Consider the following 27,729-nt stretch of genomic DNA (forward strand, 5'->3'; position numbering starts at 1 on the left):
CGTCCTGGAGGAGTGGTCCTACTCGAAATTATAGGACACCATTATCAAGCGACTGTCGATAAGTGAGTCAGCAAAGCTGAATCGCTTGCTGACGAAGTTCGCCTTAGGCGAACGCTCCCTGAGTCATTTGTTGCGTGAGATGAAGCAGTCGGGGTTAAGTTCTTGAAGCCGCTGTGGTTACAGCGGCTTCCCTAAAATATCCAGCCTATCTTGACCCGTGTGGACTCCGAATCATTGGAGGTGTTAGCCAACACTGCTTACAAAATCCGCAAGGTGCATGCGCGCTCCATGGTCAGTGAAGTGTCACGGGAAGCCACATGCAACCCTCGCGGCTACCGCCTCCAAACTGGCGGCAATGGTAGAGGCTCTGCGTTCGGGTGGTAGGCCCCGAACTCGTTCACAAACCGACACCCGAAATGGGCAATCGGATAGTCGTGCGTCGGAGACCTCAACGGGTCCTGCAATTGTCCATCCACCGCATCTTTGCAAATAAATGTATAAGCTCGTGCATGTCCAAGGCATCAAAAAAGTGAACTCACTGGAAACTCCGGCGGCGACTACCCAGAACGCAGCTCCACGCCGATTAAAAATATTTGAGCCCCGCCCTTTCCTGATCGACACAGGTGCAGACGTTTCAGTTCTCCCGGTATTGCGGAATCACAAACTGATACCGCAACAACTCAAATTAGCGGCTTCAAATTCTTTAACCATATTGACTTACGGCTACAGGCAAGTAGACATAAGTCTGGGACTTCGACGAACGTTTTCATGGCGTTTCGTTGTAGCGGATATCAGTAGTTTCGTTTTAGGCGCAGACTTTCTATGCCACTATAGATTGCTACTGCATCTGCAGAATATGTCTCTTATAGATTCCCTAACTTCGCTCAGGCCTTTAGATAAACTTGCCACCTGCTCTACTGTCAGTCTTTCGATCATTTTTAAAGAAGTAGCCGAATCTCGCATTCGCGCGCTTCTAAAAAAATACAGCAGCGTAACTACCGAAAGCAATCTCTCGCAGCCAGTTAAGCATGATTTACAACACTCATATATTCTCGAAAGTGCTTCCGTTACCATCCCAGAAGCTCCGTGCTGCTAAGAAAGAATTTGAATTTCTCTACTACACATGGTCCCAAAGTCCAAGGGCGAATGGAGACCATGTGCCGATTACAGACATCTGAATGCTCAGACCATTCCAGAACGCTATCCCATACCACTCATCCACGACTTTGCACACCACCTCGCTAACTGCCTTGTTTTCATGACCTTGGACTTAGCCAGGATGTACTATAAAATTGCTGTAGCTTCTGACGACATTCCGAAAACGGAAATACGCACACCCTTAGGACCTTTCCTGTCCACAAGGATGCCTTTTGCTTTGTGCAATGCGACGCAAACTCTCTCCTTGTGGTCGCAAGTCCTGCCTTTCGTTTTACTTGACCTACATACAGCCCCTCGTGATGAGTTTGCCGCCAGTTTTAAATTACTTAATGTATTTAACTACAAGTATAGTTTAACAACAAAACAGAGTTTAAATGAACAAGCCAACAACAGCGAAGGTAGTAAACTAGCATTGCATTATTTTCTATAAAACCTCGCAGTTGGTTCACTAAATTCAGGACCAGCTACATGAATGTACTTTCAGAAATGAGAAAACCCCAAACTTTTCTGACCGTAAAATAGATCATGCAGGGATGGTAAAATCAAATTGCGTCGATGGAAGGGTAGGTAGAGAAAGTGCTAGTAGCGCCTCCGAGGAGCCCATTTGCCGCTATGGTGCGTCGTTTTGATAGTACAAACTCATAAAACCATGATTATTGTGAGAAGACAAAATGGAACAGAATCCAGTCAGTTCAGGTCTTCAGGGCCAGCTCATTGAATTTACGAAGGAGAGCAGGTCCCTCACCCTGTAACTAGAGATCCAGCAACCCAGATGAAAATCATTTTGAGTGTGCCGTCCAGTCAGTTTATAGCGTCCCTGCACTGCTCACCACTCAGGAGGATGTTGCCACTACAAAGCCCTAATGGTCGCTTGGTTGTCAGTCAGAAAGATTAGGTTGCGCTTGGTTCTCGGGTCAATCCCTAACAATCGATGAATCCTCCGGGAATACACTGGAGAATTCCTCAAGACCGTACATCGCGACTACACTGTGAGTCCTGGGGAACCATCGCACCAGCTTCACACAAGCCGGCTTTGATCCGCTGGTGAAAAATGCAGTCTCAACTTCGCAATATGTTGCCGGTCCTGCAATCTGCCGTGGTTGGCAAACCCACTTCAAAACTCCTGGTGAAGCTCGTCTTGCGTGTAGCCTATTCCTTTAAGAATGTCCATAGTTCCCGAAGTACTTCAACTATGACATCACTATGGCCGTAGGGCCACATTTAGAGCACCTGTCGGCCAAGACTATACAGTCCCAATAACATCTGCCCACGGGATGCTTTGACTCCTATTTGGCTTGGTTTTTGTTTTATGTTTTCTATTCAGCATCGGCTATCACACACTAGAACCATACGTTAGAATGGGATGAATCACGGATGTATACATCCTGAGAACTATCCTCGGCCGAAAACCATATTTCCTAACAAAGGTCGCCTGCAGACGTAGAAAACTATACAGACTTTCCTAACGTTCAGTTAAGTTACGATGGATAAAATTCGTTTATCTTTGCCTTAATGGTAAATTGTATCCGCTCCGTCTTGACTGGATTCATGCCAAGTCTGAATCTTGCAGCCCACATGAATACCCTCCCAAACGGGCCTTCCATAATTTCACTCATCATGGAGAAAAACGTCCCTATATTACCTAGGTTCTTTGCATGAATATTATTTAATACGTAAAATACCCTACCAATCCTATTTTGGTTAAAGCCTTCTTGATAGCTTTGGTGCTACCGTTGTTGAATGCTCTCCTATATCCAAGAAGACAACTACAGTATATTTCTTCTAGTGAAGCGACCACTCAACCGTGCTAATTACCTCGTGAAAAACTTTTTCTGTGTAGACCTGATGAGTTTTGGAGAAGGGCGTCCTCTCCTGGTAGTCCTTAAGTGAATGTTCAGGATATGCTTGAAGGTCTTCAACACGAAAGAGGTGAGACTGACTGCATGAAATTCCTTCATGACCTTATGACCGTGTCTGCCCACTTTTGGTATAAAAATTACGGTCCAGTATGAATCCAAATAAAACACAGTTTCGGTGAATCCCTACATCCCATGACACAACCCTTTTTGCTGTTTCTGTAGCACGACTGGCATTATGCCATCTAGGCATGAAATTTATAACCCAACTGATTTTACCCTTGGTAATTACCAATTTGATAATCTCTAACGAATAGGACTTCATACTTTCAAAACAAGGGTCTAACTGATAGTTTTGCTTGTTGGTAGGGAAGTATGCATGGACTCGCAGCTTCATGGTCCCACTAGAATATTGCATCCAGGAGGCTTCCAAACTTCCGTCAGTCCTTTCATGGCTCCCAATATTCTAAGACTTTCCTTGGCAGCTTCCCTATATTGGACAGATCGTCGTTCCAACACGGTAGTCATGTCTTTTTGTTACATTTAGGCATGAAGTTTTAAAAGTGGTTTCGAATGCCCTTCCCAAAGCCCTAACATTTGACTCTTGTTCGTCAAAGCTATCATTTCGACAGAAAAGAGTGTGTTTTTGATAACTTGGTCAATCATCCTCAAATTGATCATTCTGGAGTCTTTGCAAGAGTAGGAGACCTCTAAAACAAGGCCAGACAATCTCCAAATCCTCAGCTGAAAAATCCCAACGTGCGTTAGTAGGGTAATGTCAAGGACTTCTCACCCCGCAGTCATAGTTTTCCGAGCTGGGGAAATGTAGGATTCGTGTACTGTCCCTGTTACACAACGATAGGTTTATGTTAGTAGTGAAGTCGAAAAGAGGCACTCTCGTTAGTTTCCAAGCTGCACCAAAGTGTATGGCCTGGTTCAATGCCGTAACCTATCAACTGGTTGCCCTTCTTGCCTGCATCTATGTGTGCAGATGTATAGGGGTTAATCCTAGAAGGACCACCAGGGATGGCGTATGGCATGTTCCCATTGCCCTAAAGATTCACACGCAAGCCAGTCTCTGAACAAGAGTTTCGACATGCGTTTTCCAGAGTAATTGTTGGTGTGGCCCGCCTCGATACTCTTGGTATATATCCCGGGAATATGCTGCCCCTTACCACACTTAGAAGATACTTTTAAAAAATGTTTAGGCCTATCTGGATTAGTGCTGGAAAGATGCCATCTACTCCAGCTGATTTCAGTGGTTTAAAAATTCCCACTTGCCACCTCTTTTGCTATTTTCCAGTTCTCTTTCTTCCCCTTCTATTCGTTGTTGGGATGTCAGGCAAAATGTTGTCACCTGCCGCCGTGAGGGAGGACCCCGACAAATAAGTTCCGGGAAGCAGCAATTCTCTGTCCCTCTCATTCTCGGTAAATGTCCCACCCTCCTTCTTCAAAGAGAGATAGAATATTGCCTCTTCTTTGGCTCACGCTTTGTAAAGCTTGGTTGATTCTATGGTTAGTTCGATCCCTTCACAGAATTCCCTGAGACTGTTCCGGTTTGCTTCTCCGATGCGATGCTATACGCAGTCAGCGCATTTTTGTACCTCGGCCAGTCTCCGGTTTCATTTGCCGGTTGAAGAGTCTTCGTACCACTGTTCTCATTCTGGCTAGGTTCCTGTTCCAGTAGAGTACATCCCTTGTTGACTTAACTGTTGGCCTCATATGCATCAATGACGACTTTGTTGAGGGTTTTCACCACTGATTCTAGCTCAAGCTCGTTCCTGATGTCACCGCCTTGAAAGTGTCATGTCATGTTGTTGCTCAGGTGCGTTGCATAGGAATCACGATCCATTCTCCAGGGTTGTCTTATTATTCTTTTTATTTCGGAGTTGCCCTCGATATCGGATCTCATTATTCTGTGGTCAAATATAGAGGATTCATCCGACACCTTAAAATTCCTGACCAGCCCGTTAATTAGAGTATTTCTTAGAGTTATGTCTGGCATCTCCTGTTTAGTGCTGGTCACAAATGTTTTAGCGTTCCCTAAGTTATATATTTCAAACTTATACATCATCATCATGATCATAATCATCAACGGCGCAAAAACCGGTATCCGGTCTAGGCCTGCCTTAATAACAGGCATTCCGATTTTGCGCCGAGGTCCACCAATTCGATATCCCTAAAAGCTGTCTGGCGTCCTGACCTACGCCATCACTCCATCGTAGGCAGGGTCTGCCTCGTCTTCTTTTCCTACCATAGATATTGCCCTTATAGACTTTCCGGGCTAGATCATCCTCACCCATACGGATTAAGTGACCCGTCCACCGTAGTCGCATAGATTTCTTCGTTATGTAGGCACCGGAATTGTCCATCTTCATGAAGGGGGCCAAAAATTCTTTTAAGGAATCTTCTCTCGAACGCCGTCAAGAGTTCGCAATTTCTCTTGCTAAGAACCCAACTCTTCGAGGAATACATGAGGACTGGCAAGATCGTTGTCTTGTACAGTAAGAGCTTTGACCCCGTAGCGAGAGGTTTCAAGCGGAACAGTTTTTGTAAGCTGAAATAGGCCCTGTTGGCTGACAGCAACCGTGCGCGGATTTCCTCGTCATAGCTGTTATCGGTTGTGATTTTCGACTCTAGATAGGAGAAATTGTCAACGGTCTCAAAGTTGTATTCTCCTATCCTTATTCTTCTTCGTGTTTGACCAGTGCGGTTTGATGTTGTTGATTGGTTGGTTTTCTAACTTATTGCTAACAATAAGTTCAAGACGATACTCACCTCTTCGATTGGTGTCGTGATTGGTAATAGGCGTTGAAATCGCAGTCGAGGAGAAGCGGTAATGCCCTATTCTCACAGTACTTCACCAGTTTAGCGAATTGTTCTGGTGAAACTCGGTTGTCGTCTCCTGGAAAGTATCCTAATGCCACGACTGCCTTTCGCGTGCTCCTCCCGGCATCCAATGAGACTTGGATAGTCACACTCTGAAAGGCATATACATTTTAAATTACATTTAAGAATTATGCAAGCTCTTGGTTTTTCACAAGTGGTATCCCAAAATAACCGGTACACTTCCTCCTTGCAGATCGCGAATCTGCCCCGGGTACACCCAGGGCTCCTGAGCCAGCACTATGCAGATGCAGCTTTCGCATGGTAGAGATTCATCTGAGCTATCTTAGTGCTGGCCATTGGCTCCGTTATTATTTAGAGCTCTTCTACACTATCGGGGTATCGGCCTCTTGATCCGGCATGGAACTTTCCTGCGCGGAGCTGTCCACCCTGAGCCCTAGAAGTCCTAGGTCTAGGTCGTCCAGCTTCTGCTCTTCACTGGGCAGCAAATCTACTTCCCTGGTTGATCCAGTCCTTTGCGCTTCTGTGGGTTTCTAGACTTCTTCGGGGACTTCGGTATGCTTTTCACCCAGTGTATCCTCCCAGATGCCTTTCCTCCGCTTTTCCTGGTTGATATGACAACTTCGGCGTTTGATTACCTCCATTGATCGGTCATCTACCCCGATCGTGAGAAGTCTTCCCTTTCACTCCACCTTGCTTCTGAAGACTCTTCATAATCGCGTATGGGGATCCTCATTCTGAGCGATTAACAGGTCCACGAGATCTTTTGTCTCTATTGTTGCGGCCTTTGGAAACACAATCACCATGTGTGCTACTGGTATATCATCCCCAGCACATGCTGACACTTCTGCTCCTTCCTAGCCTAGCAATTTAGGAACTATGGAAATAAGCCACTCTGCAGTGCCTTCCGTCGCTCAATCTAGTAGTGTATGACCTGGTCGAAAGCGTATTTCGGTGAACACAAGTTTTGCAATCGATCCCTTGCACATATGCTTGAGGGGAAGGTCTTCGATCGTATCCTGCTTCTCACGAGTGAGTATTTGTTCGAGAAACATTTTTGGCAGTCAAATGCTCTTGACCGCACCAGAACAGCTAATGGCGGGCTTCCTGATTCCTGCCTTCACCCCTCACCTACCCAGGTTTTCTCCCCTCTTGGTTTCAGGTTTGGGTTTCTTGCGAGCATTATTTTCATGTGGGCTAATCTCCGCTTCTCCCCACTTTCCTGGCTCTGATGAAGATGGCTCAGGTTTGTCCTGAGCCTTCTTAAGGGTCTTTCCTGGTTTCAGGCCCACCTCTGGATAATGCAGGTATTATTTATAACCTGCGCCACTCAGGGCTGCCTCCTTCCTGACATCTGATATATTGATCTCAAACGTGCTTTTGCTAGTCCCTGCTTTTGAGCAGTGCTCTTTGTTGGTTATAATCCTCGCCTCGCAGTATGCCAATCTTGACCTTGGATCCACTGCTTGGCATACCAACTCCTTGGGTGTAATCACCTGGCTATCAGTGTTTCGGAGATTCGCCTGTGCCTGGTTGAGAAGTTTGTGTGCGGTACGGGGTCCCGCTTGTTTTGTTGTAGTTTTATTTATTTTGTCCAGGTGGCTCAAATACGTAGAGTGCTGCCCTGTCGTAGCAGAAGGTCGCGGTCCAAATTTCACTGGTGGCAGGGGGACTTGTTATCGTGGCTGGATGTTGGATAGCAGTTGCAATGCAATGCGGACTTAGGACTCCTCAATCCCTAAAGAAGAAAAAGTATATAAATATATAATATATATTAATTTCGAACTAGTGTGGAAACATTTTTTCCGGGAAACTATGTGAAAAATCCTGCTTTGATGTTGTAGGACTGCAATGGGCAAAATCTAAATATCAACTGATTGTGATACTTAAGATTCTTATTTTCTAGAAGATATACCCTACTCTAATTACCGAAATAATGAGAGAGTCCGATCGGCTTGTTAAAGCCTGGTTGTCAAGTCAGTCTTGACAACAGTTGAACGGTTTTTGAGAATCAATACAGCTAGTATGGGTGGATACGCCAATATGGCATTACGTCTCGGCTGGAGAGCCTACATCAGCACGACCACTATCAATTCGTAATTCTCCAGGATGGAATATACGAAGATCTGGTGTAGTGACTCGCATACTAGCAACTGGAGCAACTATATCAATGTCACCCGAATCCACGTCTCCTCTCCAGAATCACAAGGGTGATTACTGGAGTACTGTTCCAGGATAGTCAGAAAAGTGAAAATTGCCCGGAAAGCCGACACCGACAGCATTGGTATTATCTGTTGTTCCTCGTCGAATGGAAATTCTTCTCCTTGTACAATAAAATGCTCAAAATATTCTCGGTGTATACCGTACAAGTAAGCTTGAAAAAATTGTTTAGATAAAACTATCTAGAAGCCCTCGCTTTTATTCATTCGACAGATCCATCGGCTGCCTAAAAGTCTATTATTCAGAAAAAAAGAAAACGTATTTATCTAAATTCTTAGTGGAGAAAAAAGTCGTAATTGAGTTTGGAAATAACTCAAAGATATAATTATTTAAGTTAAATATAAGTAACTAAAGTATAATGTCGTGCACACCAGCATATCCGTGTTGTATTCCATGCGATCCTTGCCCGGCACCTCTGCCGCAGGTTTGCTAATAATTGTTATCACTATCTAAATTGAATTCAACCTTGCTCCACTTCCAGGGTCCACCTCATGCGTTTACTGCTAACGAACTAGCAACAATGCCACAATGTGGACCTCCATGTCCGCCACCGCAAGGCAGGTACATAACTGTCCAGCAGCCACCAAGGCTGGTTGTGAAGAAACGAGTGGAATGCGTTCGAAGGATCTTCAATGATCCAAAAGTAGTCAACCGGTTAGAAAGATATTATTGCCCACAAATAACACGTTGCTCAAAACTTGTGAAGATTCCAGTCATACGTTACTTAACAGAAGTTGTCAAGGAGCCGAAAATCACGTGGTTTCAGTCATACGTTCCAGATCCCTACGTAATATGCATACCGCGCGTTGTCATTCAACCGAAGGAAGTTTGCCAAACTTTATTATGTCAGCCGAAACCGCAGGTGGTCGATGTGCCAATACCGCCTGAGTATTGCTGCTATCCAGCTGGACCGGAGTCAATTAGGTGTTCTCCACCATGTGCCCCATACCCATGCCCACCGTCTGGCTTACAACCTTGCAAGCCTTCAAATCCAACATGTGGTCCATGTCGGCCGTGTGATCCATGTGGGCCCTGCCCTCCGTGCGGTCCTTGTTCACCATGTGGCCCTTGTCCACCATGTGGCCCTTGTCCACCATGTGGCCCTTGTCCGCCTTGCGGACCGCCTATTGGACCATGCCTTCCTTTTGATGTATGTGGATCTGGATCTCCTTGCGGAGGCCCGTGTGGACCTTGCTGTCCACCATGTTAGAAAGTGGGTTTAAACATTCGGTGAAAGAAGAAATTCGGTGTTTACAATTAAAGATTTTTTTCGTGATACGAGCTTTGGTGTACTTTATAAAGTTTATTGTTCTGATGATAAAGCGCAGTGTATTTCCAATTTTAGTTGCCATTATGTCATCCGATGTACCAAAGATAAATGGAATGATGAGATTTAAAAATTATCCTTGGTAAAAAATTTCAATAATAGTGGAAGCCGTGTACCAGAAAGGTTATGAATTTTCATTATTTTCTTTTTATTGTAGTAACCCTGGAGATTAGGATGGTGAGGACAGCAGAACAGCGCTAAGGTTGGGTAGCGTCTATTGAACCAGTATTAGTAGACAGCTTGCTTTCTTGCACACGATGCGCTGGTACCATTTCCAGGCAGTATAAAAGAAATGAAATAAAGAGATATTGAAGAAGTGAAAGAGAAAGGTTGCGTTTGAGGGGAGTAGGAAAATGTCACTTTCCGCATTTTCCGGTTAGCAAAGGAGCTAAAATACCCAACGGGACACCAAAGGATGTCTTGGAAAGTGATGCGGGTGCCAGTGGGAAAACAGCAAATCAGTACCCTGGGGTGCCCCTGTTATGCAAAGACAACGCTGAAACCCGTCATATGCCGGGTGGGAGCACAATCAACTCGTTCTTGCTAGAGCCGAAGAGGAAAAGTTCATTAGGATATGCGAGGCAATTGTAAAGCGTATACGGCCTCCAACTTTCCTTCATAAAAACGTTATCAAAGATGTGCGAAAAGGGGCAGATGAAATTGGAAGCACTGGTGGACCACATTTTCTTCTACAGGCTTACATGATCAGCCACTGGAAGCCCGGAAAGCAATCAGTTTAAAGTCATGGTGGATATCAATGGTGGAGCACCAAAAGAAAAGACTAGGAAGCGAAAGAGGGCTAGACTGTTGGCTCTGTTCATTAAACTGACGGACGGCAATTCTTTTGTGGAAGCTCTAAGCAAGATTAGGTCAGAAGATGACAAAGAAGAGTTCGTTCTGTGAGGCGTTCGAGATACTACTGCAAAAGAAGGCTGGTTTCTGGTCAAGAGCCCATATGCTTTCTGGAAAGCCAAGTTTTGACTGTTACGTAGAGTAGATCGAAGTGGACGAGGCCATCAAATGTGAATGTCCAGAGGGGACCAATGCCCGAATAGGTTTCACCCCTGTGAATTCTCGAGGCCAAAGAGTCGCTGTAATGGAAGTTGCGCACAAATATGAAGACGCACCTTAACATTGGTAGAATCGGATTTGGTTTAGCAGTATGTAAGGTATACATGCGGATAGCCGACAATAAGTGTTACAGGCGCTTAAAATATAATCTTCCGGTAATCTGACTGGAGGAGAGCATACTGTAGATGCGGCCAGGTAGCTCACAAAGCAAGTATCGCAACAAAAAGGAGAATTGCGGTTGTGCCTGGGACTCCGCCTCGTCTGGGGAAAGCATGGCATACACTGCGAAGCTAAAGGGGTGGCCAGACTTCAGGGCAGAACTCGGAAGGGCTCTGACGAGGCTAATATGGTCATCATGCGAAGTAGCACGCCCTGGAGTGTATCAATTGGCGTATAGCAATATACAAATTGGTCCACCATCGGTCAGAGCTACTGATCAGTGCGTTGCCTGAAGGTATTTCTCCTTGCCCCTGGAAGATGATGAGACTTATACTTATACGCTGATAAAGAAAAAGGAAAGAGACTCTGAGCTGCCATCTGTATACTGATAATGAGAGAGAACTACTGTAGATGCGCTATGGAGACAGTTCATTAAGTTGAAGCACTACGGCGCAGATCTCGGCGAGTAGTACTCCTCGTAACGTTTAATGTTTCAAATACATTCAATTTCATACCGAACGCTGGCCGGTTATGAGGCTAAGTGCTGGCGCTTATTGTCAGACGACCTGTTAAACAGTCACGAAGAAGATTTTTCGTATTGGCGCGATGGGGAAGCGAATTGATGGCTGCTCATGATTTCAGCCTTGAGCTGGAAAAGACCGCAGAGAAGAATCCCGACCCGACCCATGCAGATATGAGCTGGCGCTCTGGGCTAGGGGTGTGTCGTAAGATCTTTTCGGATGTCATCTATTTATTGCACTGGTTCAGAACGTAAAGCTTTCTATTACCACAAAAAAGAAAATTAAATGGAGGCTGCCCGTATACTAACTGGTTTGCAACTCTCCTGGTAACATGAGACAAGAAGCAAATAGACTAGACAGCTCATCGGTAGCTTAGATTTGTTACTGCATGATGAGATTGATTATTTCCTTTAGTGGTTTAGTCTTATTAGCGCAAGATTAGGACGGCACAATTTCTAAATTGGGCGTTTTGAAACAGAGCGATGAAGACGGGACAACATAACCAGAGGGATTCTGTGGAATGCTCGCAGACGGAGTCTGTTGTGCATTACATTCAGGTTCTTCTTGATGTGAAAAAGATTGAGTTCGGTCGGTGAAAGGACTGGATGGCATAGGTTCTGTGAACTAACAAATCTATTCCTTTCTTCCATCCTATTGGTGAAAGGAATTCTCTGATTAGAAGAATGAGGGGGCTAGTCCGAACAAATGTATCAAACGATTCGAGGCCATTTCTCTAATGATGAGGCGGTGTTTAGTTGGTAGTCCGACGGTGTAACGTTGTAGGATTACAGAATTCCCTGAGTAAACGCATTCGCCTAACCTACCCAGGAAAAATCATTCTGTTCACACAGAGACATATAAATCTATTGGACACTATGAATAAAATGCAGGAACGGTTAATCTTAACCAGTTTCTGAATCTGGAAAGGCCAATCGTCTCTGGGGCTCTATAGTCACTTTTGGTTGTGCTCTTTGAAGCTTTTACTCCCAGAAAATGGAGACAAACGTTTAGACAGAAAATGAACAGATTTTAATAAGGTTTTGTTTGCCCAAAGGCTTGAAAAAACAAATTTCTGTAAACGATGGCCCTTTGACTGTACCGTTGATGGACATGCTTGAGTATCGCACTCCTGGAAACATGCATGTGGTTTTATACCGAAAACGGCCAGGTGCGGCCGGCAGTCCACAAAAGTTTTTCCGCCAATCAGCCTCCCTCACCCTAGAGCGTGTGCTTGATATCCACTTAAGGGTGATCATGGAAAGGTCACTCTTCCACAATTCTTATCATGCCTGCCTCAAAGAAAACGTGCTCTTCACCAGATAATTAGTACGGCTAAGAGGTCAGGCATAGGCGGATGGTGTTCTGCATTACATTTGAGTTCTCCTTGATTTGAAAAAAATTGAACTCGGCCCGCGGAAGGATCGGATAGCAAAGGTTCCGTCAAGTAACAATTCCATTCCTCTCTCCCATCTTGTTGGTGAGAGACAGAGCTGAGAAGTGTGTACACTACAAGCAATTTACTCTAGTCTGGTAGTCTTACCTTCCTAGGAGGTAGCAGCTGGTTCAGAGTTGTGACAGGAGAGACGCTCTAGGGAAGCGCCATCTTTCCGATACTCTGGTTGATAGTGATGGATAAAATTCTACAGATATTGGACACAAGCAAAGGGAAACTAGTGTTGTATGCCGACGACTTGGTGAGATATTTGCATTTGAAATCATGGAGGACACGAACGACACGGTGCTGAACAAGAAATGCGCAAAAATCAGTCCTAATGGGATTGGAAAAAGTGTACGTATGGCTCCTACTGGGGCTCTGCAGTCCTGTTCAGCAGTTGCCCTCAATATATTCTTACACCTCCTCCACCTGGATCTCAGCATTAAATACACTGCAGTTCGGATGTTGGGTAGCAAAGCGCTACAGCCACAGTAACATCCTAGATGAAGTACCCTGAAATTCCATGGATGACAGATGGTCTTTCGAATCGGTGTGGAAGTTTTCCCAGATATGCACAGTGCAGCCGAATTCTACGGTATTTCGAGATCCGCCAGTGCATTTGATTGGTAATATTTTTTTGGTACTCTATCGTATTGCCAAATAAACATTCCCGCCCCTGATCATAGAATTAGTCTGCAACCATTTGACACATTACTTCAGGTTAGCTCTCCTCCACTCTCCACTTGGGGAACCTTTAAGTCATTGAATTCCTTTCACTAACGGGAGGGGAGAAGTCGAAGCCAGTTGTTAATTCGGAAAACGCCTTGCCCAACTGGTGCCTTCACTGATCAAGCTCAATCATCTTTTTTGTAATGCGCAACAAGACTCCATCTGCCGGCGCTGTTGACCATCTCTATAACAACGTTAACTGGAGAGAACTCCCCTTGTATCTACGTCTTTCACAAGAAAAAAAGTGTGTTAGGCGTTGTCCGCCGCTTGATTGCGGAACCAACCATCAAGAGATCGTGATGAGACGAAACACCTCCATGCCCGCTTAGAAGTTAGGTAAGGAAATGGTTAATTTAACCTTGCTTTCAGTTCAGCCACGGGTCCAAATTGCAGATGTACCTCGCAGTCCATCTGCCTCTAGTTTCATTTTGCCATGACATCTGCCACTTGGTAAGTGTGCGTTCACGTTTTTTACGGGCAAAGACCTCTTTTAAATCTACGCCTTTGCAGAGGACATTTGAACCAGGCGCTTAGGATACACTTTTTTTCCCATGACATCAGTCCATATCTCCACCCTCTAGAGCAGAACACACTGCCGTGTTTTTATAAGAAAATGTCCCCGGGTAAACACAAGGCCCGAGACTCTAGTTGCAGTTGTATCTGCTGAAGCTCTGATTTGCTAGAAGAAATTTATCTTCGAGTTCAGCATTAAATCAAAGTTTTGAATCTATACTCAACCCGCCGATCGGTATAGGACGCAGGGTCGAGATTCATTTTCTGGTCAAGAAGACGGTTTCATTCTTTTTCCAGTGCAAGGCTGAAACAACTAGCAGTCATCTATCTGCTTACCCGTCGCATCAATATGCCGAACCTGCTGTGCGCCTGTTAAACAGTGCGTCCGACAACAAATGTTGGAACGTCGTCTGCATAACCGACCAGATGCGACTCTTCTGGCATGTCGAATTTTAGCACACTTGACACCGACTGCCGCCGGTAGAATCTATTCGCATTATTCAACGTCGCTAATTCCAGATAGTGAAGGTCCACAACCGTTACACCATATATTATAGTGCCCATCCAGTAAACCATGTGCCCGGAGTAGGTTTCTTAGTCAGACAAAAAATGAAACCGGCTGTTATCGGCTTTCAACACATAAGCAAACGATTATGCACTCTGTGCTTGCGAGGCGAATTTAGAAATATAAGGCTCATAAACGTTCACGCATCTACAGAGGAGACTGCAGAGTCGAAGAGGGATACCTTCTAAGAGCTAGTTAAGCGGACCTTGGAAACCTGTCTCAGATATGATATCAAAATCATACTTAGAGACTTTAACAGCCAAGTAGGGATGGAGCTCTTATTCAGGCGATACGTTGGCTGCCATAGCTTACATCAAAATACAAATGCAATGCGGATAAGGGACTGCGAATTATACAATTAGCAGTGTCACATGAAATGATTATATGGTTATTGGAAGTGCCTGGTTTGCGCGGAAAGCGCCCCACAAACATACATGGGCGTCTCGAGACCAGACCATTTTCAACAAAATTGAGCACGTGCCGGTTGAACGCCGCCATCTCTCAGGCTTGATGAATATCAGAACATATAGGCAGTAGGCGCGGAAGTTTTACCAACAAGTCAGCAGGATGAAGCCTTACACTCCTCGATGTTCATCCTGCCGAGAGAAAGATGGAAATCTGATTTCCGACAGAATGGGCATATTGAAGCGATGCGTTGAGTACTTTGATGAACTACTAAATAGTCAGAACATTGGCGAATTGGATGTTCCGTCAACTGAAGACGACGGATAAATGCTGCCGCCACTAAGTATAGAAGAAACAGTCTGTGCAATTCATCGGCTTAAAAACCATAAGCCGCCAGGAGCCGATGGAATTACAGCCCAATTGGTTAAATATGGAGGCGACTAATTACACCAAGTGGTTCATCAACTTCTCCTCAAGGTGTGGGACTGCGAATCAATGCCTGACGACTGGTAAAAAGGCATTATCTGTCTCATACATAGAGAGGTATTATAGAGGTATCACATTGCTGAGTACTATCTATAAGATATTCTTCGCTATCTTGCTAGGCCGGATAGCCCCCATACGACCAGAACGTCATTGGCCCATATCAAAGAGGCTTCACTCCAGGCAAATCAGCAACAGATCAGATATTCATTCTCTCTGCGGCAAGTGACGGAAAAACATTGGAAATATGGACATCAGCTGCACCATCTTTTCACCGACTTTAAAGCCGCCTATGATAGCATAGCCAGGGTAAAACTGTACACGGCCATGAGAGAATTCGGTATCCCGACGAAGTTGATAAGACTGACTAGGTTGACTCTGACCAATGTGCGAGGCCAGATAAAAGCAGAGAATCACTCTGAAGACCATTCGACATCAACAACGGTCTACGACAAGGGGATGCCTTATCATAACCTGGTCCTCGAGAAAGTGATCCGTGATGTTGAGGTAAATGCAAGAGGTACGATCCTCTTTAAGTCCACCCAACTACTGGCCTGCTGACCATGTCAACATCATGGGAAGAACGACCCGAGACGTACAAACTACCATCATCCAGATCGAGCAGGGGGTGATTGGCGCGAGATCTTGGGCTGCACATCAATCAAGGCAAGACAAAATACAACCAAACTGCACTGGTCAAACAAGAAGAATCAAGATAGGAGACTACAATTTTGAGACCGTTGATAATTTCTCCTATCTAGGGTCGAAAATCACAACCGATAACAGCTACGGCGATGTAATCCGCGCAAGGTTGCTGGCTGTCGACAGAGCCTATTTCAGCTTACAAAGACTGTTCCGCTCGAAACGTCTCACCATAGGGTCAAAGCTCTAACTGTACAAGGATATGATCTTGCCAGTCCTCATGTATTCCTCGGAAACTTGGGTTCTTAGCAAGAAAAATTGCGAACTCTTGGCCGCGTTCTAGAGAAGAATCCTCCGAAGAATTTTTGGCCCCTTACATGAGGATGGACGATTCCGTAGCCTACACAACGACGAAATCTATGAGCGATACCATGACCGCCCGGTTGTGGATAAAATCCGGCTCAATAGGTTAGGGTGGGCGGGTCACTTAATCCGTATGGATGAGGATGATCCAGCCCGGTGTATAAGGGCAATATCTATGGTAGAAAAAAAGACGAGGCAGATTCTGCCTGAGATTGAGCGACGGCATAGGTCAGGACGCCAGACCGCTTTTAGGGATATCGAATTAGTGAACCTCAGCGCGAAACGGAGATGTCTGGAGTTCTTTATTAAGGCATGTCCAGAACCTGCGCCAAGTTAGGAAGGATCTGGCCCTCCTATAATAAGATTCAAACATGAAAATGTGCATAGGATTATGCCGATTTATATTGGTTGTTCGCCTATAGGAGACCATGTCGTCAGAGTCAGTATATCCTACAACTCGCACTGTCGAAGTAGCGGAGATGATGGCAAAATCCCCGTCACTTCCTTTGCGATAGTTGAGCTCTAGCTGGAGCTAGGTAATCAATCCTTTCTGCACCCTGAAGAGACCTATAGTTGAAGGGGAGTGAAGCGAACGATGTTTTTCATAAACGCTAGAGGCTTGCTCTGAAGCCTGCGCCGGAAATGAAGTAAACGAAGCGTGAGTGAAACTTGAGGTCTATTGCTCATGTGGTACTTTTGGCCATGGTCTAAATGGTCTCTCAATACAAGAACTATATTACTCCGAACATTAACATGACCTCCAATGGGAAGAGCATTCATTTTAGATCGCGTATATCAAGGCGGCAATATTTTGTTAATGGCAGTTCTCTATCTTTTTCATGTATTTGAACCAAGTATACTTCAAAGGAACCTGAATTGATTTACAAATGCTTCCAGAGTTTTCGGTGATCTAAAAATAAAGCGCTTTCGCGAAATACTTTGCTGGTTTACTAAACAACCGCTTTATTTTTAGATCGGAGACACTTGAGGAAGCATTTCATAACCAATCCCGCTTTTGTCTTGCTTGAAAATCTCTGAAGTATTTCTTTCTAAGATTCTTCACTACATATATGTAAATGAACCCTTACTTGTGAAGAATCTCTGCTAAAATTACCCCGATGCCTACAGCCTTAAATACTCTCCAAAATATTCAATATTGCTGCTCCTTTTATTCTTGTCCTCCACTTCATATTTGTAAACCCCTCAGGTATCTTGGAAATGTTGCACGCTTGAGTGATTGAATTGAAATTAAAAACCAATATCAAAGCCATAGACATGTTTCGTCTTCTCTCAAGGAAGATACCTGCATCTTTTCACCCTCTATCAATCTTTAATTCAACGATGACTGCATTGTTGCCGCATGAGTCCCTGTTGTCGTCGTCGCCAATTTCATTGGCTTTGTCCTTCGACATCTTTCGAACATTTTTCCCCAACAGGCATACGTTAATAAAATGAATATTCAGGAAATTAATTTGATTTTGTCTCATACAGTTCAGAACTTTAAAAACTTCTGATCCCTTATCGCGTTTGTTGTGCTTGTATTGGACTCATCAATGGGAATACAGTGGGGAAGGGGACATGCCTTCAGTTTGTCAAGGATCTGATGGAAATTCTATAGTACACCGAGTAAGTGTAAGGGATCCGAGGGTATCATAAGATGTGGTTGACAACGGCATGCGAAAAGTTCGAGATACTATGAACCCCCGGTCTTGTATCTGTTACGTGGATATTCCCTGGATCAACTTTTGTTTTGATTTTGTTTTCCTCGGAAACATAAAGAAGCCATTCATTGGCATACAATTCGAAAAGGTACGCAAATTCTCTGGAGTTTCAGTAAAATATTGCATAAAATTTACTGAGGTAAGAGAGACATTATCCAAATTATTCGCTAGCAGTATTACCAACCAGGAATTTGGACCTTCAGAGGTTAAGAGGATATCACCGAATCGTGATAGCCGCTTTGCATATGAACCTCATGATTTGATTATATATAAAGATGTTTTGCCCTTTTTGTCCTTCTAAGAATAGGAACGGAGCGTTTTTAATTGCAAAATGAAGAATTCGCTTTGTTGCGCAGGATACCAAGTGAATACCATACCAAACTCTGAAAATTTCTTCTAATAAACGGCAACTCCGCATAGTATCTTATCTGCACAACATCCGCTTTCCACCTCCTCCTATCTAATATCGATGTTCCTTACATATTTTCAGCAAATATTAGCCCCGAGCCATGAGAAAACAATCCCTTTCTTCTCCTTGTGTGTTCGGAACTTTTTCCCAATATGCATGTGAATTAGAGCGACGACTGCAAAATGGGAGGACATGGTTAGTCTCCGCTCACTTATCCCACCCCAGGCATCAGTGTAGTCCTTGTATCCAAGTACTCGTTATTAATTCAACTAACGATTTAGATGAGCAACAAATCCCAAATACATAAAAGAGGAAACCATGAATCTCTTTCCGCCAAAATCGATAGGTAATAATTTTAGTCCACCACCGTTACCATCCTTTTTGTTCTGTATAAGACTCCTGTCATTTGGATGGCTTTTGGTAATGTCTTTGATGGGTTTAGCCAAAGCGAACTGAAAGGAAGAAAGTGTCGTTTGTTGCAATACGGCAGTGGGTACAATCGGGAGGGAATATCAAGGCTGGAATGCGAAATAGTGGAACGGTATAAGGACGAAACCCCTTGAATTTCACGTAGGATGGCATCTATCTACAACAGGATTCATAAAGACTAAGCATCCTTGATATTTATTAAATATTGCCCGGGGTTTTATCTGTGCAGACGAAGTCGATGACATCTTCTCGCTAATCAATTGATCAAAATGTAATTGAAATTGGAATTTCTATTTAAAACGGGGACTGAATGCCTGCCGCTGGAAGCGGTAGACAGAAAATCTATACGTTTTTAAACGAGAGAAGTAAGAGGGTGGATGTAACGGATACTGTCCTAGAAAATTTAATTTTCTTTGAAAACATTGAACCGCTCAGTTAAAAATTAAAAAATATTTAAAAGATAAAAGGGAGGGTGGAACGAAAGTTTCATTTTCAGCTCAGCCCAATTACATCTTTCACACTCATTTATTAGCGCGTCATTAATTTTGTCATTAACATCATGATGAGGATCTGTCCTTTCATTTTTCGCCATTAACAATGAATGGTCGAAAATTGTACATATCTAAGAATGGCCACTGATATGCGGAAACCGTGTTTCCCCACATGTCCAAATATCGCTGCGGAAAACCTCAATGGATTGAGGTCAAGTGCGTCTAACGAATAGATTGGAGAATTGATGGTGCTGTACTATCCTGACGAATATTAATTCATTATCATTGGTGCGGACAGCTCGGACACAGCAGATTTTTTAAAGGCAATACCTGACGACTGACAACGGGGCATTATCTGCCCCATACATAAAAAGCGAGATATCACACACTGCAACAATTATAGAGGTATCACGTTGTTGAGTACGATCTATAAGATATTCTCCGCTATCTTGCTAGGCCGGATAGCTCCATACGCCCAGAACATCATTGGCCCATACCAAAGAGGCTTCACTCTAGACAAATCAGCAACAGATCAGATTTTTTCCCTGCGGCAAGCGATGGAAAACTGTTTGAATATGGACAACAGTTGCACCATCTATTCATCGACTTTAAAGCCGCCTATGATAGCATACCCAGGGTAAAACTGTACAGGGTCATGAGAGAATTCAGTATCCCCAGGAAATTGATAAGACTTACTAGGCTGACCCTGACCAATGTGCGAGGTCAGATAAAAGCAGCAGGATCACTCTCAAGCCCATTCGACATCAACAACGGTCTACGACAAGGAGATGCCATATCATGCTTCCTCTTTAACCTGGCCCTCGATACGATCCTCTTTAAGTCCACCCAACTACTGCCATATGCTGACGATATCGACATCATGGGAAAAACCACCCGAGACGTATAAACTGCCTTCGTGCAGATCGAGCAGGCGGCGCGAGATCTTGGGCTGTACATCAATGAGGCAAGACAAAATATATGGTGGCAACGTCAGCACTAAAAACCAACCAACCGACAACATCAAACAGCAAGCTTACAAAAACTGTTTCGCTCGAAACGTCTCACCACAGGGTCAAAGCTTTTACTGTACATCTTACTGTTTACTGTGATCTTGGCAGCCATTATGTATTCCTCGCAAACTTGGGTTTTCAGCAAAAAAAGCTGCAGACTCTTGGCCGCGTTCGAGAGAAGAATCCTCCGAAGAATTCTTGGTCCCCTACATGCGGATGGCATAGTTCCTGTAAACCCTCAGCCAGCGTTAATTTAAGTCAGCCTAGCAATGTCCTGCTTTAATGGGTTGCGTCGGTATTTCAGACGAATTTTCAATGATGTATCCCTTTGATCGCTCAAACCAATAAAACGAAAGCGAATCCTTATCCATGCAATCTGACATCCAGAATTACACCACAATAAATAAGTGAATGTAGTTGTCGAAGCGATATATCAGCACACAGCCGGGATGTAATCTCATCATTGATTTGAGATTCTCAGAGTTGCTGGAGAAGTATAAAGCCTGGGAATACCTGATCTATGCAAAGGATCTATTTTCGAGAATTCAATACGCGCTCTTTGGAATTCGTCGCGAACCTCCGCCTCTGCCACCATCGCCTCTTCCCTGATGACACCTGCTATTGTGTGCGAATAATGAAGTTGTACTGGTCTGATGATGTCCGACGAAAAAGTGGTTCATATCCTCAGTCCGTTTCATCGTCTGCCTATGCAAACCTACTGAAGTGGACGCTAGGGATTGTTGCGAAATAGTTGCAGCAGGAAGAGTGACGCTCCTAGTCATCGTGGCGCTTAGGGGTCAAACTGGCCCAATGTTGGCGGTTTCGACGCCTGGAGCCCGACCCAGTCACCAAATCAGACGACTCCAGCCGGCGATCTGGTGTAAACCTGAAATTTCCCCTCCTCTTCTTTTAATGTTTTGATTAAAACAAAACCATAACAGAAGCGATTCAATCGATTCCGAAACGAGTGCTGCAGAATCGATGGTCATCTACTAAAAGGGAAGCCAAAAGAACGTTCTGAGAAATCAGTGGACGCGGGTTGTAGATCAATGTTAAAATTTTCTAGCTGGAGGACTCGGTCTTTGGATCGGGATAATTGGAAGCATTCGGAAGGCCAGGGCTCGATTTGCGCCGCAGCGCCATCGAAGAAGATAGAGATAGCAATTCAGTTATCAAGATTTCTCAACAATGAAGGTTGTTTGTCTATTGGTTGTATATTGGAGCGTTTTGACGATTTGCAAGTATATAATAAGTAACTCAATTCTACTTCATCGAGAAGGCATCAACTTCAAGCTGCAATATCCCGAATACGACGTTTTCTGACAAATGTCATCATAATTGAATAGTTTAGCAACTTGTTGTTGGTACCAATACGCAGTTCTCCCTGTCCCCTTTATCTATCGTTTTTAGCGTGATTTACCTACTCGACAACTAACTATTTTGGAAGCACAGTCATACGAGCACCCATTCCACTTTCGCAATATGTCAGCTATCGGACGCTTTCTGTGATCTTTGAAAATGCTCTAAGAAGTCTGAGACCCGTCATCAGAATTCGGGTACCACCATGAACTTAAGACCATCGGGAACCTCATCTCATCGACGAATCACACCAGATCCCTCGTAATGGCAGATGGCGCTGCCAAGTAAGAAAAAAATAGTAAGTGACAGAAATGATCGAGCTATTGGATATGCCGAGCATTGTCGAACCAGCAGGACGCCCCTCGGTTTTGTTTACAAATGAATAAGGGTCTCATGTCAAAAAAAAATCAGAAAATATAAAAAAAGAATTCATCGATATCCGCATCTATGTATACGGATCGGATCGATTGCGTAATGTTAAGGGTTGAAGATTCTTATTGTTGCTGATCTTACGTATATTTACGTAGCGCTTGCAAAGCACAGACAGACCGACTAAACCGAATGCTGAAATGGCGCCTGCTGAAGTCTATGTAATTATAATTGCCAGCCTTAATGGCCATTTCGGTGAAAAGGCGAATAGTAACCGGTGTAACAGGTAAGGGTTACGGGGTACGCAAGGAAGCGGCCTACGTAAGTTTTGTGGATCATTTATCCCTCATGAGAGACCTTTGGCAAATTTGCCAACTTTGATTTTCAGGATTTCCAGCCTGGTAAGTATTTCACAGACTTCAGAACGTTGGAGGAGTCGTGTGTCACTTTGAAGGAAAGGTTCTGGTGATCAGTGACCGTGAAATCTTCCTGTACCCTCCGTCATTGCACCGCTGACATTAAGTACTTCGTGGCAAAGGTCAGGTCAGGGCCATTTCCAAAGTTTGCGTGTTGCAAGAGTTCAGTTGAGCAATGCCTCATTCGAGGGCATTAAAATCTTCTCAACCGGGAACTTTCCTATACGTTTTGCGAAACTCGTCCTTCAAGGCGCTGAGAAGCAGCAAATTGCCTCTTCGTTCCATTTGCCCCCTCAGAACATTAACATTTGCACTTCTGTGCATGTTCGCTTGCAGGATCTGGATCATAATGCTTCACCTTTCACTTTTTGAAACTCTTTTCTGAAGATTTCGCATAGCCCAAAACCGGGAACATGAGACACACTTTTTGTTTTTGCACAGTCTTCCTTTCGTGCGCGAGTTTGCCTCTTTCGGAATACAGAATGCTTCTGTCTTGCTATTTGCAAAACCCATGCTCGTTTGCTTACCACTTTAAGCGACGGATCAGAACTGCTTTTCGCTTTGCCCACTAGATACTTTATTTTCAAGCGATTAGGAAATTGGCTCACGATCTACTCGCCGTCAATTCCAGAATCCGTTTCCCTCTGGAGTCCGACTGAGGCATGCCCCATTCAAGAGCCGTAACATTAAAATCAGCCTACCAGCATTCGTCCCTCCGTGCTCGAAACGGCGCCGTCCAGACCATCAAGCCGGTGCCGAAAAGCCGACATCGCCTCGTTCAGCGTCAGGTAAACGCTAAAAAACGTTATCCCTGAACACCGGATCCAGACAAACTCATTTCCTCGGCCATGAGCAAGAACACGAAATCGAACGCCGTGCCGAACCAGATAGCAGCAGTGCCCGATAAGTCGCCATGAATCCGGGTTCCTGTTTCGGTATTGCTCGCTAATTTACACTAGATCAGCATTTATTTCCGCTGGTCCTACTGGTGAGCGGTTGCACTCCGGTGCATGTTAATTTATAAAATGCGGATCATGCCATTCGGACCCTAGCCCCTTCCAATTCCACCCTGAAGATTTTAGACCGTCCCGAGCCGGCAGTGTGTACCACGCTTTCACCAAGCGCGTCACGATCCCTGCAGAGAACGCAATTTTCGCTTTCATTGTAGGTTTTCGCTTGATGATCTACTTGGCCGCATCTCCGGTATGCTGACCTCCTGCCTGGTCTCTTGCAAGCTGCTGACATGTGTCCATATTCCAGACACCTGTAGCACTTGATGGGGACTATGTGCATTCGTTCCCTGCATATTACCCCTCCCATTTTGATTCTCCCGCTGTTAAGGAGTTTCCTCGCATATTGCTCTGAGACTTCCACCACGGCGAGCTTTTGTCCTCGAGCATTTACAGACGTGATACCTATCCGGGCATTAGTTACCTCTGGACATTCACGCTTTATCGCCTCCCCTACTTTTCTGTGAGGTAGTCAAGATCTCGGATTTCTAGAGGGCGCATGGTCTCTAGGCTGGAAACAAGAGCCTTCTCCCGTAATAACCCCTTGACTACTGCACAGAACGCTGCTAGTCGACTTCGGGCACAGTTCGACGCGGAATCCGCCACTCCCCGTTTCCCATATGAAAGATATCTCTGCTCCGTTGTCTTCAGGCTTCATTCTGTAGCGGATTTCACTAAAGACTTCCGCAAATGCCTTGCCTTCTGTTGGCTTAATGAGGAGAGTCGACGGTCTAGTCCTTCTTCGTTTCCTTCTCGTTTCTGCTCCTAGCTTTTGCTTTGCAGTCTCTTTGTCTTTTGACAGATGGGTCTCTGGCGCACCGTCAGCCGCGCCACTTGATAAGGATTCCTGTTTATTTAGGTGCCCCGGTATCACATCGGGTATGTCAGCGCTCGCTGTCTCTTTCGCTGATCGCTGCGGTGAACGACGCATTTCTTTGCTGCATCCAAATACACTCAGCTCTTCCATCTTCCCTGTTGTTTCGTCGATTTTTTTATTAATTTATGTGTATTTTCCATGGAAAACTAACGAGCCGCAATAGTCAGGAACGAGTGTAACCTCAGGGACACAGCCCCTACCCCAGTTCCCTGAGGCCTGACCTACGCTTCAATATACACTACTCGACCAGGGTGCCGAAGGAGCTAGCTCCTGATACACGTCACAACTACCACCTTGGCAGAGCTAGGCTCATCTCACCCTATCGACGGCTCCGGAGACTCCCAGTGTGTCCCTACCTGTACAGGTCATTCGCGGTTCGCTCTTCACCGAGAAACTTTCTCTACTACCTAGGACGCAGGTATACTGCCAGCTAGGGGGTCAGAACTACTTACTCGGCACCTCGGAGACGTCACACTCCGTATCGTAAGCGATTGAGGTAGTGAATCGTACTTCCTTTGAATCAAATGGTACAAAATCCCCAAAGGTAAATAACCTTCGTGTTGTGTTGTGTCATCTGGCGATCTATGAAAATCTTATATGATAATAAATTGGTTTTCATATAACCAACGCATTCTGCAAGCAAACTCGACCCTACCTCGATATTGCAATCACAGTTACCCAATATTTCTTTTGTTCCCAGAATTATATTCGCATGATCTCACCTTATTTGGATACTAACACTAAATTACTCACCCACTCGGTATTTTCCCCTGACCTCGTGGTTTAAATACCAATAACAGCAACAATTAAATTGCTTCCTAAAAATCGATGGTCATCAACGATTCGATTGATGAACCTTGAAGTCTGCATGGGAATCAATCAAAGTTAAGACTATGCAGTCTCTGTTGCAATTGCATGCATTCCAATTCAAGACACAATCCACTGAAATACAGATAAAAACAGGCAAATCCAATGCATTTTTACAGAGGTTGATCTATAGTAGTTCGATCAATCTTCAAGTCCATAAAATCGCCATTTACAACGACCTCAACTCATCGCAGAATTGCATTAAAAGTTAATAAATCAGTGGGAAAAACATACAAAGTAAAGCCAGTGTTTGACTAGTTGGAAAGTTGGGTGAATTCTGGGTCCATTTTGAGGTGGAAGGAAATTTCTGGTTTTTGCAATGATTTTAGTGAAAGTTTTGTAAATAATAAGGGAGGATTGAGCTCTATGATTCTTTAATAAGAATAGCTCAAAGATACATACTATTTGGTAGGAAAATATACTCGATAGGTTGAAGTACCTTATACAAGTCAATCAGCATTGTGAGAAGTTTAGAATAGACAGGCAGGACATGTGTATTTAAAACCTGTGCAAAAAGTCTAGCTTTGGAAATCCTGTAAATATTTTAGAGCCCCCTAAATTTAATAAACTCCCAATAATAACAAAAAAAAAAAAATATCATGTTTTAACAGGTTTAATAAAAATATTTTAAATGTCCTGAGGAGAGATTTTCTAAAGCTACAATCTAAATTTCACTTCAAGTCATCCATCCATCTATTAATTTTTCGATCATCTTTTAAATTAGGATGTTCCGAGAATTCATTTGGAAATTTAGAGCAAATACTATTCGCATATGTACATATATATGAAATAGGAGCACAGCTCGTAGTTCAATTTAGGTATAACCCTCGACGGATATTTGATTAGAAAGCACCAGATAAATGTCGAGCCTTCATTATTTTTCAACATCCTTTAGCTGCACATCTACCTTTATAAATTGTTTATCTTTATTATTTTAGGGGTAAAATTATCACCTGATGAAGTACTATTTTTCTGTTACCAGTAACCTATCTTTGGCCATATTTTCGCTCCTTTTTTGACTCCGTTACAACCGAGTACTACCTACGAATTTATTCATTTCCTACTGGTTGAATGGATGCATCATTATCATTGCTATTCACTGGTCTAAAAAGATCCACATATTTTCTACATGTGTTTGCGTACATTTCGCATATAATGTGGCCATAAACAAATTATTCGGTTCCAACTCGTCGTAATCAAATTCGGAATGAATGCCGTCGCATTTCACAAAGTGTTTGCCGGATAATCATTAGCATTGGTTAGCAGATTTATGACCATCATTACACCCTATTCGTCCTAAATTTGCATGTACGCGTGCACCAAAGATGCATGTTACTGATACATATAAACAGATGTATACCAACCGTTTTGAACTGTGCATTAGATGTATCTGTTGTAGGCTTCATATGTGCATCCTTTGAGAATAAAAAAAAAAATAAAAATATTGGTTGAGTGCGGCAGGGGTGCGTTAAAATTTGCAGTCTAAACCCGATGAAAGAGATACTTGAATTAGTTCACAGAATTTAATAAATCCGATGTTAGCTACACCTGGTCTTACCACAAGCTTTTGAAAATTTGTTTATATTTTCACATCTGGTAAGAGTTTCCGAATATCTGTATCCCCTCGCATATCGATTAGGGATTTTATGGGGGTCATGCACTTGTAGAAAAAACATGGAAAGATAGCTATTCTTTTATTGTAGTTATAATTCATTGAAATTGAATCCTCTTCCTGATCTGGGCTACTTTTACATCTATATTTTATCTAAATATGTGATGACATTATGGGATTACGGTGATCAAAGGGACAACCCTAAGTCACCAGAGACGACCAAGAGATAAGGTTATTCCAAAAGTCTAAAAAGATGGAGAAACTTACCGTGAAATTCCGCCTGCAAATATTGAAGCTCCATCGAACTGCTCCCTCGACATGTGCTTCCACGCCTTTGTGCTGGGCAGGCTCGGGAATGTGGGGAATTCTTTGAGCAATTCGATCCCTCACGTGTCATTTTACAGAAATTCACGTGTCCTTTCCGATGCGTGGGTCTGCATCGGATCCTGAAAAATAAACAAAAGGGGATTTGGGGGAGCCTACAGAATGGCCAACACTCAATGGCCAACTAAAACTGGAATGAAAATAAATCATCATCATCATCAACGGCGCAACAACCGGTATCCGGTCTAGCCCTGCCTTAATAAGGAACTCCAGACATCCCGGTTTTGCGCCGAGGTCCACCAATTCGATATCCCTAAAAGCTGTCTGGCGTCCTGACCTACGCCATCGCTCCATCTTAGGCAGGGTCTGCCTCGTCTTCTTTTCCTACCATAGATATTGCCCTTATAGACTTTCCGGGTGGGATCATCTTCATCCATACGGATTAAGTGACCCGCCCACCGTAACCTATTGAGCCGGATTTTATCCACAACCGGACGGTCATGGTACCGCTCATAGATTTCGTCATTGTGTAGGCTACGGA

The 27,729-nt window shown here is 44.0% G+C and overlaps 1 protein-coding gene across 1 annotated transcript; it reads left to right on the plus strand.

The window, feature by feature from the left end:
• The first annotated feature begins 8,280 nt into the window (after positions 1-8,280).
• Positions 8,281-9,484, plus strand: LOC119654945 (DBF4-type zinc finger-containing protein 2 homolog). The gene is made up of 2 exons (XM_038060603.1): positions 8,281-8,505; positions 8,563-9,484. Exons 1-2 carry the CDS (start codon positions 8,440-8,442, stop codon positions 9,289-9,291), a joined length of 795 nt encoding a protein of 264 aa, XP_037916531.1. The 5' UTR covers positions 8,281-8,439; the 3' UTR covers positions 9,292-9,484.
• The last annotated feature ends 18,245 nt before the right edge of the window (positions 9,485-27,729 follow it).

The sequence above is a fragment of the Hermetia illucens genome, chromosome 4 (assembly GCF_905115235.1).
Source record: "Hermetia illucens chromosome 4, iHerIll2.2.curated.20191125, whole genome shotgun sequence".
NCBI classification, from domain to species: domain Eukaryota; kingdom Metazoa; phylum Arthropoda; class Insecta; order Diptera; family Stratiomyidae; genus Hermetia; species Hermetia illucens.

Bases quoted from the DNA above. Each gene is read 5' to 3' on its own strand.
- LOC119654945 (XM_038060603.1), top strand. From the start codon at position 8,440: ATGTCGTGCACACCAGCATATCCGTGTTGTATTCCATGCGATCCTTGC. The intron at 8,506-8,562 runs GTTTGCTAATAA...CTCCACTTCCAG, and splicing joins GCCCGGCACCTCTGCCGCAG to GGTCCACCTCATGCGTTTAC.